Source organism: Myotis yumanensis, unplaced genomic scaffold (assembly GCF_028538775.1).
Source record: "Myotis yumanensis isolate MYYU_CA2020_CCGP unplaced genomic scaffold, mMyoYum1.0.hap1 SCAF_3, whole genome shotgun sequence".
NCBI classification, from domain to species: Eukaryota; Metazoa; Chordata; class Mammalia; order Chiroptera; family Vespertilionidae; genus Myotis; species Myotis yumanensis.
In genome coordinates, this window is record NW_027223754.1 from 200,955,706 (window position 1) to 200,976,963 (window position 21,258).

Sequence of the window (21,258 nt, forward strand, 5' to 3'; positions counted from 1 at the left end):
TCAGCTACTGCAATCAGAACAAAATATAAATTCCAAATCACGCAGCGCAGACTTCACGTAAAGACAAGCTGGGAAAATGCAGAAGAAAAGGCCAAACTAGGCTGCTGGTCAAAGACTACGATTCCCAGTGTTCAATGCAGTGTACCCCAGTACGTTGCATGCCGGGAACTATAGTGGCTCACAACTCCCCCATCTCTACCCCCTTCATCTAAAAGCACTCTTGCGATTTTCAACCTCTCCCGTGTTTCTCGTTTCCGAGATGCTCTGCCAAATAGAAAGCAGACAGAGAAGAGTCGCACTGGAATCCTCCCAGCGTGACCCCACGCATAGATAGGGGAAAGCTGAAGAACGCGTTGCCACGGCTACCGTTCCCCTGGTCACGAAATAAACGCTCTCTAGGATCCGGAAGTAGTTCCTCTGCGACCTCAGCAAAAAGAGGGATGTGTTCTGACCTGACGTTTACCGGACTGTTTCCCAAAGAGGCCAAAGCTTCCCAGGCAAAGGGGCGGTCCCGCGTGAGAGGGACCCGCGGAGCCATTTGATTGGAGAAAAGAGGCTAAGGCTGACCAATCGGAAGGAGCCACGCTTCGGGCATGGGGCACCGCACCTGGACAGCTCCGATTGGTGGACTGCGGTCCCCCCCTCGAGTCCCCATTGGGTATAGAGAGTGCGTGGTGCGGCACGATTGGTGGGTTCGTGTTTCCCGTCCCCCGCCCTCGAGAAGTGGGGTGAAAAGCGGTCGGACCCGCTTGGGGGTAGTGGGCGGACCGCGCGGCGTGAGGTGTGAGGATCTGATCCTTGGGGTGGCGGGGCGGAGGCGGCTCCTGCGATTAAAGGAGACTTGAGACTCTCACCGGCTGCGCGCCATGAGGGCCCTGTGGGTGCTGGGCCTCTGCTGCGTCCTGCTGACCTTCGGTGAGTGATCCCGGAGGAGCGGGCACCCTGGGACGCCCCCCCTCCGCAAGCGCGGCCTCTTCTCGAAGATTCTAGGGGCGTTGAGCCTGGGAGGGGGACAAAATAACCGGGTCTGCGCTGCACCTTGGGGACCATCGCCTTTCCTCGAAAGAGGCTTAGGGACTTTCGTTTACTCTTGCTTCGCTGGAAAGAAATAAAGAGAACTGAGTTATTTAAATCGCGTGCAGCTCTCCTAGTGTCCGCGCCTGCAGATCTCAGCCACCTCGCAGGGGGGCCTCTCTCGAGCTCCCACTCCCCCGAGAGCATTGCTGGGGCCCCGTCGGGAGGACTTCTGCCCACGCCTCAACCTTTGGCCTGAGCTCCGGGACCCCCGCCCCCCATGTTTTGCGACTCCTCGCGAACGCGTTTCCTTTCTTAGGTCCGGTCTGGGGAGCGGAGGTCCTGGATCACCGCAGAGGCAATGTTGGATTCCCTTGTGCTCCAGCTCTTTACATGTCTTCCCCTTCTCAGGCCCCTGGGCTCGATTTCAGTTCCCCTCCCCAGAGTTTGCACAAAATCCTGTTTGTACTCTGACCTGTGATTTCGAAGGCCTAGTTTTTGGCATGGTCAGTCTGGAGGCCCTGCCTTGGCCTGCGCGCAACACGTGTGAATGTGGAGGGATCCTGGTATCAAATCCGCTAAGTTATAAAGGATCGAGGCTGGCTCCGGAGAAGTGACGGCAGCCCCCGTATTTCAGCTTCTACTGGGGAACCTCAGTATCTGAACTTAAATAAGAAATATACGGACGTGGGTTTACATTGGATATTTAAACCAGTGGATCCATTCTCCCACCCCCATCTCCCGTATTTAACAACTGAATTTTGCATCCCCTGTCCTTGCCCTTTTTATTTGCCCTCTGAGAAGTACATGAAGCATCGATGTTTTAAGAGGTTTTTGGTGTTAAATCTTCCTTCAGGGTCAGTCCGAGCTGATGATGAAGTCGACGTGGATGGCACAGTAGAAGAGGATCTGGGTAAAAGTAGAGAAGGCTCAAGGACAGATGATGAAGTAGTACAGAGGTTTGTGTTCGTTTATAACTATATGTATAAACCCTTGTGAACACTGGAAAACGGTGGCTTCGTTTGTATTTCCAAAATTTAATTAGCTAAAAAAATGCTCAGAGAAAGTGTATCAAGCATGTGCACACATGAGAATCTCCTAATCTGCCCCTAAGAATGGTCCAACTTGAATGAATGCCTTTGAAAATTATTTTGATAACTACATGGCAGAATACTTAGCGCTATATACCTTAGGAATTTAGAAAAGACGTTTAGTTGATTTTGTACTCGGGGTGTCCGTAGTAATTTTAAAAAGAGGATTTCTGTCAGTTGAACAGTGTTTTAAAATGCGTCCTCCTAGGACTTGGTTTTGTAGACCTGTAGAAGCCAAAGCTTCCCTGGGCAAAGGGGCAGTTCCACGTGTGAGGGAACATACATGAGTATGACTTTGCTTTTTAGTAGAGGAAAGTTGGGTTTATTTTTCTGACATTTTTAAGAACTGAGTATTTCCAATGCAGTGTTAAAGGTAACCTACTGCTGTGGTAAAATAATAATGAGATGGTAGATTAGTAATATTTTATAAAGGTCTCTAATTTAGCCTCTTAACCCTTAAGACCATTATCTTAAGAGACTCCTGTGCTCTCAGCACAGATCATACAGTTTTGGAGGGAACTAAGCAATGCTTATTTGTTTGTCAAATTTACTTTTTAGGGAAGAAGAAGCTATTCAGTTGGATGGATTAAATGCATCCCAAATAAGAGAACTTAGAGAGAAATCAGAAAAGTTTGCCTTCCAAGCTGAAGTAAACAGAATGATGAAACTTATCATCAATTCATTGTATAAAAATAAGGAGGTAAGCAACATGTGGCTAGGATAATTATTTTTCTCTGTATGGTAGCACACTTGTTTACTTTCATAGTAAATGTACTTAGTGATTCCAAATAAGTAGTAAGATTTAAATTCCCTGTAGTGTATATACAAGAATTGCTACTAGATACAGTGTGTGTGGGGTGGGGGTGGGGTGTTATGGGGGATGGGAGGTTGTTAGGCATTTTCCCTTCTTTTTTCTTTCCCCTCCAAATATGTTCATGGCCTGCTAAACAGTTGTGAGTCTTTAAGGACCATTGCTAACCAGGCTTCATGCATTTCTTACCTGAAGACCACTAGTAGAGTGGTGTTACTGCTCTTAACCAATTCAGATATCCCTTCTAGTTGCTACAGTCTTTTGTGTAAAGAGCTGTACCTCCTTTTACCAAGAGAGTAAAGCCACCTCTTTACATAGAGTGCTTTTTTAGAGTACAGAGGAGCAATAAAATGAGTTTGACATTAAATCTAACGTCTTGTGTATCTTGAGACTAATCTAACTGTATTAAATCTGGCCTCCATTTAGATTTTCCTGAGAGAACTGATTTCAAATGCTTCTGATGCTTTAGATAAGATAAGGCTAATATCACTGACAGATGAAAATGCTCTTTCTGGAAATGAGGAACTAACAGTAAAAATTAAGGTAAGCTTAAAACAATTTTCTTTTAAAATAAAAAGAAACCTTGGTGACAGAGAACCCATACATAATCGGTCAGGATAGACTAGGTTATGCTGTAGTAACAAATATTCCCCCAAATCTCAGGGAATTAAGTCAGGGGTCAGCAAAATATGGCCTATGGGCCAAGTCCAACCTGCTGCCTATTTTTATAAATAAAGTTTTATCAGAACATTTCCATGCCTGCTTGTATATTATCCGTGACTGCTTTTGTGCTGCATGATCGAGTTCAGTAGTAGTTGTGACAGAGAACATATGGCCCATAACGCCTAAGATATTTACTCTCTGGTCCTTTTACAAAAAAAGTTTGCTACTCTGGCTTAATTCAGTCACAGGCTGCCTGTGGCCTTTGCTTTATATCATCATCACCCCCCGACATAGGCTGTTAGAGCAGCCATCTGGAGTGTAGCTGGTTGCCATGGTGTAAAAGCTTGGAGGGTCTTCCATCAATTAGAGGCTCCACACTGAAAGCCACACTCTTGGTTGCAACTTATTGGCCAGAATTAGTCATATGGCCTCACCCAGCCATAAATGGAGGAAGCATATTCCTGTTATGTTTCTAGAAGGCAGAGAGTCGGGAATATTCAATAAAAGCATTGATCACCACAGATTCTAAACCCAGAAGTCATTCGAGTTGTGGATTTTTATTTTCTACCAAAGAAATAGGCAAAACATAAAATTTTATTGAATATTTTCTTCAAAAATAACTTGTTTTGTTTAGTCTGTCTCCGCCCTTTGACAATTAGATCAATCTCTGCCCTCTTTATATGGATACTTTCTCAAACACACTAAACTTAAAATTATTCTCTATAAAGAAAGATGCTTATACTTAACATGTGCATTTTCTGAAAAGCCCATAAAGGAGTACAAAGGAAAATACCTCAATTTAGTTTTCTGAGAGTTTTTTCAATAATAGCTTAATATTTACTTGTCATACCATGAGTATTAAGCAAATATAATTATCTTGTTTTTGTCTTTCCTTTAGTGTGACAAGGAGAAGAACCTGCTACATGTCACAGACACTGGTGTAGGAATGACCAGGGAAGAGTTGGTTAAAAACCTTGGTACCATTGCCAAATCTGGCACAAGCGAGTTTTTAAACAAAATGACTGAGGCACAAGAAGATGGCCAGTCAACTTCTGAATTGATTGGCCAGTTTGGTGTCGGTTTCTATTCTGCCTTCCTTGTAGCAGATAAGGTTATTGTCACATCGAAACACAACAACGATACCCAGCACATCTGGGAATCTGACTCCAATGAATTTTCTGTAATTGCTGACCCAAGAGGAAACACTCTAGGCCGGGGAACGACAATTACGTGAGTGTTGATAATTCCTAATAATAATAATTGATAGTCCTAATGAGGATCTTGACTCTCCAGTTCAGGCTCTCTAGGCAAATGGCTTATTCTGGGCCAATAATTTCCTTGCCTATAAAATGAGGAAATTGAATTGTTCTCATCACTTGAAGAAATGTTTGAGGACCTTACACAGAGTTATGATGGCTGCTGTATATAGAGGACATAAGTAGGAAGAGTTAGCACTTCAGGGGCAAAGGCAGATGAGGCCTCAGAGCAGTGGCTTGGTCCAGGTTTTCAGGGAAGCAAGACTTGGACTCAGTCTGTGGAGCACCATGGATAAAGGGATGGAGGAACAGCGTGTTCACAGGATTCAAGTTTTCTGAAGGATGGCAGGACTGGATGAGAGGAGACTCCTCGGGTGACCATTAAAATATTTAAGATCTGTGGTAGTAATTGGGTTGTAGTCCTGTTTGAAAGGATAATTAGAAAGATTGAATTTGAATTCATTTTAAGCCAATAACTATTGTTAGTATAGATGAGACAGGTATTATGCCCAGTATCACTTGGTTACATCACAGTGAAGTAGACAGGGCAGCTTTTTTTCTAAAGGTCAGTAGACTTACCCAGTCCTGCAAGTTTCTAGAATAGAGAAATTATTTCTCACATGTTATGTGCCTGAGGTCTCACTTTTATTTTTCCTTAATTCAGTTTTAAATTTTCTTAACACTAAATATCCAAATAGGAAAAAAAGCATATATCTTATCATTTTGACCAATTTTCTTCATCCCAAAGGGTAACATTTCCTGTCTTCATGGTCACAGATGTTCTTTTAATGAAGGCTAATTAGAGGACTGCATTTCAGTACTTTTTCTAATTTATTCATCCCAATTTACCTTTCCCTGCCTTTGTTATTAACATTGACACCTCCTAGTCTCATTAGGAGGCATCACTAATAATCATACCCCAGTGCCCTCTCTCATTAAGTGTAGGTAATCACATCTCTCAACTAGAAAGAGCTAGAAAATGATGTCCCAAGAGATGCTGATGTCTTAGAGTGCTGAGAGAGAGGCAAGATTGCCGAGATGTAAGCTTTATGAAAGCAAACATTTTGTTGACTGCTCTGTTCCCAGAACTAACACTTGACAGGTAACTATTTGTATGAATGAGGTAATCAGAGCAGTTTTATGCAAGTCCCATGGATGCTTGATAAGTAAGTGAAACTTTACAACGGATTCTGCTTTCCCTGGGCAAATTGCCTTTTCCTTCAAATCTTCCTACCCCACCATTCACTGAACAGATACTCATTTGAATGCCTAATACCTGCTAGGATTTAAGGCTACTGCAGAGAATAAGACAGGTGTGGTCCCTGCTCTCACATGGCTCATTCTAGTAAGTGGGGGAGAACATGAAGTCATTTCAGAGTGGCAAGTGCTAGAAAAGAAGCTAAGGGACACCTCCCTTACCAGAAGGCCTTTCTGAAATAGTGATAAGTTCAAATATTCCAGGCAGCAAGCACAGCATGTTGGAAGTTTCAGAGACAAGCCTATTTGAGGAACTGAAAGTCTAGAGTGGCCAAAGGAAAATGGAAAGTGAAGTCCAGGAAATGACATGGTCAAGATCCTGTCCTATATCCAGGACTTAATCTCTGTTCATACCTTTAAAGTAGCCTCTGCTGTACCCTCATGAGAAATTTTGTGAGGATTAAATGAGATCATGAAATATTATTGCTTCTACCACAATGAAGGTGGTGGTATTCTACATTTTTTCCTAAAACTAGTCTCCACTTGTGATCTCTCATCTTACCTCCTTGGAGACTAGCATAAATTAATTCCTACCCCATTTTTTAAAGTCAGCCCTCCCACTCACCTCCCTCTTTCCCATCAAAGTGTGAGCATGTCCTGGTCTCTGGGGTAGGGCGAAGGCAGGTGGTGCCATCCTCTTTTGGGCACACTATTTCTCTCCCCTCCACAGTTGAGTTTAAAGAAGTACACTTGGCCCTAGCCGGTTTGGCTCAGTGGATAGAGCATTGGCCTGCGGACTGAAAGGTCCCAGGTTCGATTCCAATCAAGGGCATGTACCTTGGTTGTGGGCACATCCCCAGTGGGGGGTGTAGGAGGCAGCTGATCGATGTTTCTCTCTCATCGATGTTTCTAACTCTCTCCCCCTCTCCCTTCCTCTCTGTAAAAAATCAATAAAATATTTTTTTTTTAAAAAAGAAGTAGTACACTTGGCCATAGCCGGTTTGGCTCAGTGAATAGAGCATCGGGCTGTGGACTAAAGAGTCCCAGGTTCGATTCTGGTCAAGGGCACATGCCCAGGTTGCTGGCTTGATCCCCAGTGTGGGGCATGCAGGAAGCAGCTGATCAATGATTCTCTCATCATTGATGTTTCTGTCTCTCTCTCCCCCTCCCTTTCTCTCTGAAATCAATAAAAATAAGTAAAAGAAAATTATTTTTAAAAAATGGGAAAAACAATTTATTAAAAAAAAAAAGTACACTTGCCTTTGCTGCTATTTCACCTTTTGTCATGCCTTTCCATTGAAGTAATTCACCAGTAACCCTTGTTACTAAATCCAGTGGATTTGGGGATTTTTTAAATGACATTGCTCCCAGCAATAGATTGTCTTTTTTTCTTAGTTTTCCTGTGGTGTAGTCTACAGAATTGGCTTTTTCTATACACTCCTTAAGACTGTCCACTTACCTAGCTTCCATGACCCTACAAATCTTTTTATATTTCCTTTGCCCATTTCTTAAATGTTGATGTTCTCTTTCTTTAAAAGTTAAGTTTGAGTCCTTTTTTAATTATCCTTAGGTTCCTCATTTAATTCTTAAAGTGCTAGCTAGTAGATAATTTAAGCTTGCAATCATAGGATTTGTCACGTCTCAACTCTGCTCTTGTCGCTGACAGCAACCATGGACAACATATGATGAGGTTGTGTCCCAATACAATTTCTTTTTTTTTTTTTAAAGAGAATTGGAATATTTTTTTATTTTTATTGATTTCAGAGAGGAAGGGAGAGGGAGAGAGAGATAGAAACATAAATGATGAGAGGGAATCATTGTTTGGCTGCCCCCTGCACACCCTACACCGGATTGAGCCCGCAAACCAGGCATGTGCCCTTGACTGGATTGAACCTGGGACCCTTGAGTCTGCAGGCCAGTGCTCTATCCACTGAGCCAAACCAACTAGGGCCCAATAAAATTTCGTATGTGGGTGCCTGCCATACACAGTTTGTTGACTCCGGTCAAGAGCTCACTAATGGTCTGTTTATATATCTAATTGCCATTTAAGTATCACTAAGATGTCAAACCATTAGCTTCAGCTTGCATCCAAAATTGAACTCTTCCCCAACTCAACAGCTCTAAGATACTCTGCTCTGAGACCAGAGACTTTGTCACCTCATTAGGCTGTGTCATGTGTACTGTCTGTCTTCTTGTTGGCAAATGCTACTAAACTATTAACTTTTTAAAAATATATATATTTTATTGATTTTTTACAGAGAGGAAGGGAGAGGGATAGAGAGTTAGAAACATTGATGAGAGAGAAACATGGATCAGCTGCCTCCTGCACACTCCCCACTGGGGATGTGCCCACAACCAAGGTACATGCCCTTGACTGGAATCAAACCTGGGACCCTTGAGTCCGCAGGCCAACGCTCTATCCGCTGAGCCAAACCGGTCAGGGCAAAACTATTAACTTTTGAAGGGGGAAGGGAACCATGGATACATTTTCTTCATTTTTATTGGGAGCACAAACATCAAGATATGGGTTACCTGCTGTGTTTGAGAATATGTTGTGATTTGTTATTTTTGGTGGATGGAGGGAAGGGTTTGCAGTAAGGAAGAAGATGATGGAGTGCTACAATTTTCTGTATTGGAGTTAGCTAAGCCAGTGTGTCCAGTAGAACTCTGGTGGAAATGTTCTGCCCACATGGGAATTACTAAGTACTTGGAATGTGGCAGTATAAGTGAAGACCAACTTCAAATTTTATTTGAATACTTACATTTGACTGATGGCTACTGTTTTGGATGGTGCAGATATAACAATAGTTCAGATTAATTTTCTAGTTTTTTAAAGGAACATTTTTATTAGGGGTTTGCTATCTATAATAATCATTTGATTTCTAGACTAACTTTTAGAGTGCATATAATTCCACTTTTCTCTAGAATGTTTTCTCACCTTGAGCTATCTTAAGATTTCAGTTTTTCAAATGAAAAAGCCCAATATATTTAGAAGGTTGGGAACATTTTCATTTTCAACATGGAACTAAGGTTATTCTCCACTTGGGAATGCAAGGAAAGTTTTTTTTTTTTTATCATACCCATATTTGGTGTATTTGTTCACAAACCCTTATTGGTGATGAAAGTTCTTAATATTTTCTTAATAGAGAGGATATCTTGGATTAAACAGAACTATTGGCTATTAGCATTGCCATGAAGGCAAATTTATAATCAACTCTTTTAAACCATGGATGTGCCTATAAATATCTTATTTCCCTTGCAGCCTTGTTTTAAAAGAAGAAGCATCTGATTACCTTGAATTGGATACAATTAAAAATCTCGTCAAGAAGTACTCACAGTTCATAAACTTCCCTATTTATGTATGGAGCAGCAAGGTAAATCTGTATTGCTGAAAATTTATATGTATCACCTTCGCACATTTTAAAATCTTCTATAATGATAAAAACATAATATGCTAATTAGACTGGACGTCCTTTGGATGACCTTCCAGACGAAACCAGGGCTGCGAGGGAAGCTGGGTCGCTGGTGCCAGCAGCCGGGGAAAGGAAGGCTACTCTTGCACAAATTTCGTGCATCGGGCCTCTAGTATTTAATATTTAAAGAAAGCTAAATGTGGTTTTCTCCAGTTCAGGTATTTGGGTTTCCTCACAGACCACCTATTTTTTTTGAGTTGTCCTTTTGTTCTGTATTCTACAGATGAAATCCGAATCTTTAAAGAAATGAGTTTAACCATAATTCTACTTTCTTCTTCAACAGACTGAAACTGTTGAGGAACCCATGGAAGAAGAAGAAGAAACAGCAAAAGAAGAAAAGGAAGAATCTGATGATGAAGCTGCAGTAGAAGAAGAAGAAGAAGAAAAGAAACCGAAAACTAAAAAAGTAAATCTGGTTTATGTCCCTCCTTAAAATATTGTTCAGGATATATTAGAAAACCTAAGTATGCACTCATTTGAGGCAAGCTTCAGTTCTTAAAGGTTCTTTCCAAATGTTGAATCCATCTTATAAAAAAATCAGAAGTGTGTGTGTGTGTGTGTGTGTGTGTGTGTATCTGTCTGCACATATGTTTCTCCTAGAAATTTGTAAGTGCCAAACGGCTCATTTTTATAAGAGTTTCCTGACTTCTATATATTGCTCAGGCTGGCTTATATGTTTTGAAGTTTAAAATCTTTAAAAAGCATTCTGCATCTTCTTTTGTGGTTCTGGCCTACTCAGGAAGCAGAGTAGGTAGAAGTTGTGGTGGGGTTTTAGGAATATTTATTGTAAGATGTTGGATTTCTATAAGTCAGGAAATATATAATATGTATATCCTTCTAGTCTCAAAACATATTCAAGAAATAACATTTTAGCTAAAAATAATGAAAAAAATTGGTTTTAATTAGAATGATAACCAATTGTCTTTTTATATTAAATATCAATCTTAAATCACTCTTAAATGTTGACCCTTTTTTATTTTAATTTTTTATATAGTTGGCAGGAACCATACTAGATTAGAGGTATCCTTTGTTCCTTCCATGTTCTCTTCTGAAATGTCCTAAAGCTACGGTTTCCACTATTGTAACTGGTGGGAGAGACTAATTAAATATTGTTAACTTCAGGTTGAAAAAACTGTCTGGGATTGGGAACTTATGAATGATATCAAACCAATATGGCAGAGACCATCAAAAGAAGTAGAAGAGGATGAATATAAAGCTTTCTACAAATCATTTTCAAAGGTAAATATTATTTAGAAAAATGTGATAAAAAGGTACTAAATTCCAAAATAAATTTAAAATAATTTATAACTACTTTACAATTGATTTCCTTTTTAATCCTGTGTATTTTATATAATGCATTAAAAAAATTACTCTGAGAAGAAATCTGTAGGCTTCACCAGGTTGCCAAGAGGTCTGTGTTATAGAAAAAAATATACCTCCATGAGTATATGTTTGGTTTCTCCTATAGAACCCATAAAACAAAGTTGTGTTATTGAGTGGCTTTTAACTGATCCTTTAAAGAGCTTCTTTACAACAACATCAAATAATTACTGTGAGGTCATCGCATGCCTAAGTAGGAATAATTACTAACTCTGTTTTTTCTTTTAATGATCCCTTCTTTTAACTCTTAATCCAAAACTAGCAGAGGTTAATTAAGACTGTTCCAAGTTAATGTTTTCCCAAACCACATTTCGTACAAAATAGAATAGTTTAATGCACTTATTTAGCATACTAGATAGAACTTAATATTCTATGATTCTGTTTGTCCTTTACTCTTTATTCCATTTATTGATTTGTTACTTAACCTTCTTTGTTTTCCTTAATATTAACATCCAACCATCCTTTAAAAACTCTAAAAACTTTCCCTTGGTTCTCAAATGTCCTAGTGTATATAAAGGTATTTCATCTAGGGCAATTGTGTATTAGAAATATAATGTAAGCCAATACTATTATCTTAAACTAGTGGCCCAGTGCAGGAAATTCATGTACTCGGGACGGGGGTGTCTCAGCCTGGCCTGTGCCCTCTCGCAGTCCGGGAGCCTTTGGGAGATGTCAGTCGGACATCCTTAGTGCTGCTATGGAGGCAAGGGAGGCTCCCACACTCGCCAGCCGTGAGCCCAGCTTCTGGCTGAGCGGTGCTCCCCCTGTGGGAGCACACTGACCACCAGGGGCAGCTCCTGTGTTGAGCATCTGCCCCCTGGTGGTCAGTGCACATCATAGCGACTGGTCGTTCCACGGTTTGGTCAATTTGCATATTAGCCTTTTATTATATAGGGTATTTTTAGAAGCCACTTTTTTTTTTAAGTTGAAACAAGTGAAGTTAATTGTTAATATATTTTATTTAACCCAACATACCCAAAACAGTATTAGTTCAACATGTACAATATAAATAATTATAGTTTACTTTTTGGGATTTTCTTGTACTGTGTCTTCAAAGTCTGTTTGTATATTTTACACTTATCATTAATCACATCTCAATTTGGAATAGCCACATGTGGGTACAGTAATTAATGGAAAATGCAATGTAGAGAATTTCTGTCTTTACACTTTCGTAGCTATTTACATACCTCTTTATATCTACTGCTATAGTCCAAATTCCCTGGGAAAAATCTGTGCCTGAGTACTTTCTATGGTTGCCCAGTACACTCATGAATTATTGTATTTTGCCATTTAGGCAGGATGGCGGTTTTCCCATCCTTTTCTCTCACACAAGTGGAACCTTCCTGAGTTTAGGAATAATGTTATTGACAGTCACCATCAAAACAACCATGTCATAGTTGCTTCTTTTTCCCTCCACGCCCTCCCCCACCCCTTTTTTGGTAAGGGAACTTTTATTTTTATTTTAAATATATATTTTTATTGATTTCAGAGAGGAAGGAAGAGACAGAGACAGAAACATCAGTGATGAGAGAATCATTGATCGGCTGCCTTCTGCATGCCCCCTACTGGGGATCTGACTGGGAATTGAACCGTGACTTCCTGGTTCATAAGTTGATGATCAACCATTGAGCCACACCGGCCAGGCAGGGAACTTTATTAAGAGCTAAACTGGACTGTATCACATAATAAATTACTTAGCCTTTGTACCACCGTTTTTTATGCCTTTTGCATAACGAAGTACCAATTTTCCATAGGAAAGTGATGACCCCATGGCTTATATCCATTTCACTGCTGAAGGGGAAGTTACCTTCAAGTCAATTTTATTCGTACCTACTTCTGCTCCACGTGGTCTGTTTGACGAATATGGATCTAAGAAGAGTGATTACATTAAGGTGGGTTTTTAAGTAATGTAAACAGAATTTTAAATTTGAAAGTACAGTTTCCCAAAGTAACCTTTTTATTGTCTCTTCTTAGCTGTATGTGCGCCGAGTGTTCATCACTGACGACTTCCATGATATGATGCCCAAGTACCTTAATTTTGTCAAAGGTGTTGTAAGTATCTGAAGATTGCGAGAAAGGGGTATTTTGTTGTTGTTTAGTTTGTCTTTTTCCAGTGTTTTTATTGCTCACTGAACTTTGTTTTACCATATGTAGGTGGATTCAGATGATCTCCCCTTGAACGTTTCCCGTGAGACTCTTCAGCAACATAAACTGCTTAAGGTGAGTACCTCTGGGAAGAGACTGGCAGCTTTGCTCTTTGATTGGGCCACAAAGGACAGTTTCCATTAATAGAGTTACCAGATTTCGAAACTAGTCTTTGGTTATTCAGGTGAATTTAATTTTATTCTGGAATTCTCAAATCCTGATAATCTTATTATTTTCCCCCATTATGCAATTAAAAAAAAACACAACTTCAAACATAGAGAAAAGTCAAAAGAATTACATAGTGAACACATACATATATATATATATACACACATGCACACCCTCTACCTAGTCTGAAGAGAGAACATAAACATTAAAGTAGTCTTGTGACTATTTCTACTGACAAGTTAGTTTCTGGTTAGTCCAGCATAGGAGTGCTCATCATACCCTGCCTCTTGATAGATGGCAAGGACAATGCCCTGTCTTTGTCTCTTTTGCTTGCTACTTTACATCTTGTATTGAGATGAAGTTCTCTAATCAGTTATTCTTTAATTTTGTTTAGGTGATTAGAAAGAAGCTTGTCCGTAAAACTCTGGACATGATAAAAAAGATTGCTGATGAGAAATACAATGATACTTTTTGGAAAGAATTTGGTACCAACATCAAGCTTGGTGTGATTGAAGACCACTCAAATCGAACACGTCTCGCCAAACTTCTTAGATTCCAGTCTTCTCATCATGCAAGTGACATTACTAGTCTAGACCAGTATGTGGAAAGAATGAAGGAGAAACAGGACAAAATCTACTTCATGGCTGGGTCCAGCAGAAAAGAGGTGAGATGAACGCCAATTGTCAGGGATTGTGGTTTGTAGCTGGAAGTTATAGCCAACGTTTGAGAACAAAAAGGAAAATTTAAATGTAATTTTAAACCATAGCAGGTATGAGGTCTGGTCAGTCACCCTTATTCTCTGCACCTCTTTAATTCTCTACCTGTAAATAAGGTTGTTAGTAATATATAAACATAGCTATTGGGATGAACACATTAACACATTCCGTACCGCTCAGGAGTTTTCTCGCGTTTTGCGCGCCATCTGTTAAGGACCGCTCACGAGTGTTCTCGTTTTTCACGCCCATGGAAAAAGGAGCGAATCTAGATACTTATGTAAATTTTGTTTGGTCCCTCTTCATAGAGGAAAATGTTTTACGCTGTACCATACGTTAAAAAAGTACTAGGAACTTTAATTGTTTGTTTTTGTAAATAAAAATGTTATAATTATTGAAAAACAACACCTAAAGTGCATTATGATGATTTAAATAACGTGCAGTTTGCCCAAAAACGTGCGGTCCCTGGCGTATATCTTAGAGATTTCTATGCGGTACGCAATGTGTTAATATATCAAGGCTAGACTTGGAAAACTTAAATCTCCTTTATTTTGTAGGCTGAATCTTCTCCCTTTGTTGAGAGACTTCTGAAAAAGGGCTATGAAGTGATTTATCTCACAGAACCTGTGGACGAATACTGCATTCAGGCTCTTCCTGAGTTTGATGGGAAGAGGTTCCAGAATGTTGCCAAGGAAGGAGTGAAGTTTGATGAAAGTGAGAAAACTAAGGAGAATCGTGAAGCACTTGAGAAAGAATTTGAGCCTCTGCTCAATTGGATGAAAGATAAAGCCCTCAAGGACAAGGTATTCTTGTGGAAATTAGAAAGTGTGAAAATTTTAGTATTTGCATTTTTAAAAAATTTGTCTTGCCAACAAATTATACTTACAACTGGTTACTTTACAACCATTAAAACTTGTCAAGACAACATTTAATATTGTGGTTAAATTATTGGGAGGACAAGCTTAAAATTTAGGAACTGCAAAGAATTAAAAGGATAATAGTGGTTGTTATTCTTTATTTAGGTGCTGGGGTTTTTTTTCTATATTTTTAAAGTTGGTGTTTAAGTATTTCTGACAGAAAAATTCAGATTATAAAATGACAGTGGCTCTGACGAATATGAATGAGAGGTACTTTAATGGCCTGCCTCTATGTTTAGGATCTTAAGTGATGAATCCTTGAAGAGTTGAAATGCAATTATCAAATGACCTTAACTATTGATATTTATATGTATCTAACTTCGATTTCTTATTCCCAGATTGAAAAGGCTGTGGTATCTCAGCGCCTGACAGAGTCTCCGTGTGCTCTCGTGGCCAGCCAGTACGGATGGTCTGGCAACATGGAGAGAATCATGAAAGCTCAAGCATACCAAACAGGCAAAGACATCTCTACAAAGTAAGCGTCCTTGGGAAAAGAAAGCTCCTGCCACAGTGTTAGCTCTTGTCCAGCCTTCCATATTGAAGCTGGCATTATCTTCTAAGGAACTGATGTGTTATAAGTGTCCACTATATGTTAGGTAGAAAACAAGTTTACAAAGGGATTCTTCCTACATTAGATTGCTAAAGAAAAGGTCTTAGACTCATGATTTATTTTATAGTATATTATATACAAATGCAAGTTTTCTTAATCTGTTACACATAAGCTGTATTTTTTCATTAGACTGTATGTTTGACTTGGTATTTAGACTTCTTTTACATTTTTAGATTTAGTTTCAGATGAGGTCAAAGACAATTGTGTTTCTCAAAAAAGAGTTAATTTTAAGTCTTTTTTTAACTTAAATAGTATGCGCCACAAAATTAAAGCTAAAATATGACCCATGAGTTAAGTATTTTGAACTCAAGGCCCAGGTATTGGAGGCAAGTGGATCTTTAGTACCTTTTATCTTTAAGAAATAAGTATTTCAAGCTTACGTTTTATTGTCACAGCAGTGGCCTTGAAAATAGTTTTTTCCCTACTTTTATTCTCTTATTCTACTTGGAGTAGCTTCTTTCATATTTGCTACCTAGTTATCATACTTTTTTTCCCAAGGCTTAGCTTAAGGATTCTTCTCACAAATGTATTTACTAAAATAAGTATGTATTTACACACATGCACATACATTTCATAATTAGCATGATTCATTGATACATATTTATACAACAAAATGGTAAGGTGCTATCTTGCTTATTTGTTTTGTTCCCTGACTAGATTATAAATGTCGTCAGGTGGAGAGAACAGGTTTTTGCTTATCCCATTGCAATGCCATAGTAGTCATTCAATTATTCATTAACAGGAAGTTAGTTACCTTTCATTCAATAAGCATTTGAGCACCTAGTGCACTTACACATTGATGATCTAAAGTAGATATTACTGCTGGTTTTGTGCCATTCAGACTAGTCGGGATGACAAATGAAGTCCTAATCTTCTAGCCCAGCACAGACCCTGGGTATACCACGACGGGGACAGCTGTAGTTCCCCCCTGTCCTCAGCATGCAGCTATAGGAGGACAGTCACCACTGACAGTAAAATGCTAGGGACTGTGAGGGTATGTTCAGAATTGGGAACTGAGCTCAGATAAAAGCAGCGATTAATTTTTTATGGAACCAGTTTGGTGAAGGCATCATGGAGACTGTGTTATTTGTGCACACCCAGAGTCTGCCTAGACAACTCAGATCTATGTGGGAACCAGAGCTGCAGTTAAGGTAGTGAGAATGAATTAAGTGGGGATGAACAAGACATTGAGTCGGTTCATCCACTCAACAGTGTTCTAGGCACTTGGGATTCATTAGTAAATAAAGTAGTTCTCTTTAACTCTTTCATCTAAGCATGTCCATCCCCCTTTAAAAGGGAAAGCATGATGTAGCAGTAAGAGTACATCTTGATCTCTCCAAGAACTGTTCACTGTAATTATGAAAGTAATAGAAAAAAGGAAATGTATGGACCCTAAAATCTGATGTTTGTTAATGTACTTTTTTAAAAAAATATTTTTATTGATTTCAGAGAAAGGAAGGGAGAAGAAGAGAGAGAGAAACATCAGTGATTAGAGAGAATCATTGATTGGTTGCCTCCTGCACAGCCCACACTGGGGATTGAGCCCACAACCTAGGCATGTACCGTGACCTCCTGATTCATAGATCTACGCTCAACCACTGAGCTATGCCAGCTGGGCTGTTAATGTTCATTTTTTATCCCTTAACAGTTATTATGCCAGCCAGAAGAAAACATTTGAAATCAATCCCAGACATCCACTGATCAAAGACATGCTTCGGCGAGTTAAGGTGAGTCACATTACAGTCATACTCCTTCATCTTAAATACTCTGTACCTTTTAATCAAGTGTGATTTCTCCCGTTTCAGGAAGATGAAGATGACAAGACAGTTTCGGATCTTGCCGTGGTTTTATTTGAAACAGCAACACTGAGGTCAGGATATCTTTTACCAGACACTAAAGCATATGGAGATAGGATAGAAAGGATGCTGCGCCTCAGTTTAAACATTGACCTTGATGCAAAGGTTTGTATTCCCAACCTTCCCACATAGGCTTCATTTTTCTTTAAGAATAGGCTTCCCAGGATTAAGTGATATACCTCAGAAGTTGGACTAATTTCTCCCTTTTATAAATAATTTATTAAGTGTTTGAATCCCAAGTGTCTTGCAGTATGCTAAAAATTAAATTCTCTTTTTATAAAAGAAATTCTTTTTTTTTTGGTCTTATCTCAGTTTGTTAGCTTGGATGTTAACTCTAATTGGTGGATTGTGATCTTATATATTTAAATGAGCAAAGTGAAAATAGATTCATTAATGGGCTCATAAATGTTGCCCCTTAGGTCGAAGAAGAACCTGAAGAGGAACCTGAAGAAACAGCAGAGGATGCCACAGAAGACACAGATCAAGACGAAGACGAAGACATGGATGCCGGAACAGATGATGAAGACGAAAAAGCAGAGGTACCAATCAAGAATGGGACTTGCATTCTTATTTCTTGCATTCTTATTGATGTTACAGTTAGGACTGTAACATAAAGAAGTCAGACTTACGGAGATCTGCCCCCAAATAGGCATCTCATATCAAATTCAAAAGCTGGAGCAAATCATTTTTATTCTTTAAAGTGTATACTTTAATCTCACTTCTTTTATTCCTTTACTTGAGATGTTTTTAAACAGATCCTTCCGTAGCCCACAATGCTACTATCCTCTTCACCATTTCCTCTCCTATACTATATGGTAACATTAGGATGTATTAAATTTTATTGTGTTCAGGGGCCATTGACCTTTGGTGGGTTCTAAATTATCTAAAATTTTTTGCAGATTAGCAAGGTAAGTTTTAGTCTACAGCTGAAATAATGTAAATAGGCTTGGCCCATTATTTTTTCCACATATGAACCTCTTGAGCTAACGGTTTTATTTCTGCTAGCTTTTAATGTCTTCTGATTTTTGTTTTCACAGAAATCTTCAGCTGAAAAAGATGAATTGTAAATTACACTCTCACCATTTGGATCCTGTGTGGAGAGGGAATGTGAAATTTAAGTCATTTCTTTTTGGAGAGACTTTTGGATGCTTCCCCCAGCTCCCTCCTCCCCTGCACTGTAAAATGTTGGAATCGTGGGTCACCGAAAGAAGAGGGTTTTTTAGTTGAATTTTTTTTTTTAACATTCCTCATGAATGTAAATTTGTACTATTTAACTGACTATTCTTGGTGTAAAATCTTGTCATGTGTATAAAAATAAAAAAGGTCCCAAATATCCAGTGTCTTGCATTTTTATTTTTTATTTTTAAAAATGTTAATTTATAGTTAGAAAAGATAATCCTGGACTTTGTGACTGTCTTCTAAAGAATAGAGTATGGAAAGGGGAAAATAGTGACTTCACAGCATAGAAACCTGGCAGCCACTACTTCACCAAGTGATCAAGGTTGGTATCACCAGTGATGTCATGTATCCTCTCACAGGATGTGATGATAAGGACACTTCACCTCTGGTATTCTTTCCAGAAATCAATAGCCTTAGCCTAATGAGAAAAACATCAGACAAACCGAGAATGTGTGAACGGTACTCTTCAAAAGTTTCAAGGTTAGACCAGCTGGTGTGGCTTAGTGGTTGATCATTGACCTAAGAACTGGGAGATCAAGGTCCCATTCCACCAGTTGTGTTCTCGATCCCCAGTAGGAGGGCATGCAGGAGGCCATCAATCTATGATTCTCAACATTGATGTTTCTCCCCTCCCTTCCTCTCTGAAATCAGTAAAAACATTTAAAACATTTTTTTTAAGTTTTAAGGTTAAAACCAAGGAAAGAAATAGCCACAAATTTAAGGAGCAAGGGCAACTAAATGCAACTAGATTAAAACAAATCCCAATAAAGTCTGGGGTATAATTGGTAGCTTTGATATGTAATATGTACCATTTTAACATGAGTACTCATGGAAATGGAGAAAGGTATACGAGACTACTAATTTCCCTATAAATCTAAATTTGGAGGTAAAGAAATTGTGACAGTCCAAGTCACAATTGTTAGAATTTTTTATGTATGTACACAATACCAAAAGAAGTTCACACTTTAAATATTTCAACTTAATACTTTCTTTTTTTAAAAATTTATTGAATGTATTGGGGGTAACAATAAATTACGTAGGTTTCAAGTATACCTGTTGTCTGCTTAATCCCTTCACCTTTTTCACCAAGCCCTCAAACCCCCTTCAGTCCGACAGTTGGCAGTCTGTTTTCTGTATGTTGCTATTTTGTTCATTAGATTCCACAAGTAAGTGAAATCATATGGTATTTGTCTTTCTCTGACTGGCTTGTTTCACTTAGCATCATAGTCTCAAGGGCCATCCATGCTGTCCCAAAAGGTAAAATTTCCTACTTTTTTACAGCCAAGTAGTATTCCATCCAAGTAGTATACCACATCTTATCCACTCATCTACTGATAGACACCTGGGCTGCTTCCAAATCTTAGCTATTATAAATACTGCAATGAATATTGGGGTGCGTATGTTTTTTTTTAATTAGTGTTTCTGGTTTCTTGGGTATATTCTCAGAAATGGAGTTGTGGGATCATGAAGCAGTTCCATTTTTAATTTTTTGAGGTAACTACTGCTTTCCAGTGTCTGCACCAGTCCACATTCCCACTAACAGTACATGAAGGTCCTCTTTTCTCCACATCTTCCACCAACACTGGTCACCATTGTGATAGGCGAGAGGTGATACCTCGTTTTAATTTGCATCTTCCTGATTAGTGACATTGAACACTTTTTCATGTCTCTTGGCCATTTGTACTAGTATGTGCTCTTTGGAGAAGTGTCTGTTCAGGTCCTTTGCCCATTTTTTAATTGCATTGTCTTTCTTTGTTGAGTTGTATTAGTACTTTATGTATTTTGGAAATTAATCCCTTATCAGATGTTATCATTGGCAAATATGTTCTCCCATTCAGTGGATTATCTATTTTGTTGATGGTTTCCTTTGCTGTGTAAAAATTTGTTTTACAAAGGCAGTCCCATTTGTTTTTTTCTTTTGTTTTCCTTGCCCAAGGAGATATATCAGAAAAAATATTGCTGAGAAATGTCTGAGATTTTACTGCCTATGTTTGCTTCTAGGATTTTTATGTTTTCAAGTCTTACATTTAAGTCTTTAATCCATTTTGAGTTTATTCTTGCGTGTGGTGTAAGAAGGTGGTCTAGTTTCATTTTTTTTGTACATATCTGTCCGATTTTCCCAACACCATTTATTAAATAGACTGCTTTTACCCCATTGTGTGTTCTTGCCTCTTTTGTCAAATATTAATTGACCATAAAGGTGTGGATTTGTTTCTGGGCTATTCTGTTCCATTGATCTATATCTGTTTTTATGCCAGTACCATGCTGTTTTGATTACTATAGCTTTGTAATATAGTTTGATATCAGGTAGCATGATTCCTCTTAATTTTGTTCTTTCTCAGGATTATTGTGGCTATTCGGGGTCTTTTTATGATTCCATGTAAATTTTTGGAATATTTGTTCTAGTTCTGTGAAATACATCATTGGTATCTTGATAGGAATTGTACTGAGTTTGTAGATTGTTTTGGGCAGTATGGACATTTTTATTATGTTAATTCTAAAACTTCTGTTGATTCATTGTTAACCAGAGAGCATTACAGAGTCATTTGAAATATACAGACAACTTCTAAACCCACAGCTGGTTTCACCCAAATTAAGAAAAATGCTGATTATAGCTACATGATGTCAGATTAGAATCATTGAACAAGAAAAGCAAATCTGATCTTTCTAAAGATTTGAGGAAGTTACAAAAATACCCCCCCCCCAAAAAAAAAGAAAAGAAAAGAAAAATGGTCATGTTAAGACCCAAGGCTTACCCTAGCTGGTTTGGCTCAGTGGATAGAGC

The 21,258-nt window shown here is 38.9% G+C and overlaps 1 protein-coding gene across 1 annotated transcript; it reads left to right on the forward strand.

The window, feature by feature from the left end:
• The first annotated feature begins 752 nt into the window (after window positions 1-752).
• Window positions 753-18,627, forward strand: HSP90B1 (heat shock protein 90 beta family member 1). The gene is made up of 18 exons (XM_070410926.1): window positions 753-915; window positions 1,871-1,973; window positions 2,664-2,805; window positions 3,343-3,459; window positions 4,478-4,809; window positions 9,295-9,406; window positions 9,789-9,911; window positions 10,628-10,744; window positions 12,640-12,777; window positions 12,860-12,937; window positions 13,040-13,105; window positions 13,593-13,862; window positions 14,469-14,714; window positions 15,167-15,303; window positions 17,087-17,165; window positions 17,244-17,399; window positions 17,714-17,833; window positions 18,332-18,627. The coding sequence occupies exons 1-18, from the start codon at window positions 867-869 to the stop codon at window positions 18,359-18,361; spliced, it is 2,415 nt and encodes an 804-aa protein (XP_070267027.1). The 5' UTR covers window positions 753-866; the 3' UTR covers window positions 18,362-18,627.
• The last annotated feature ends 2,631 nt before the right edge of the window (window positions 18,628-21,258 follow it).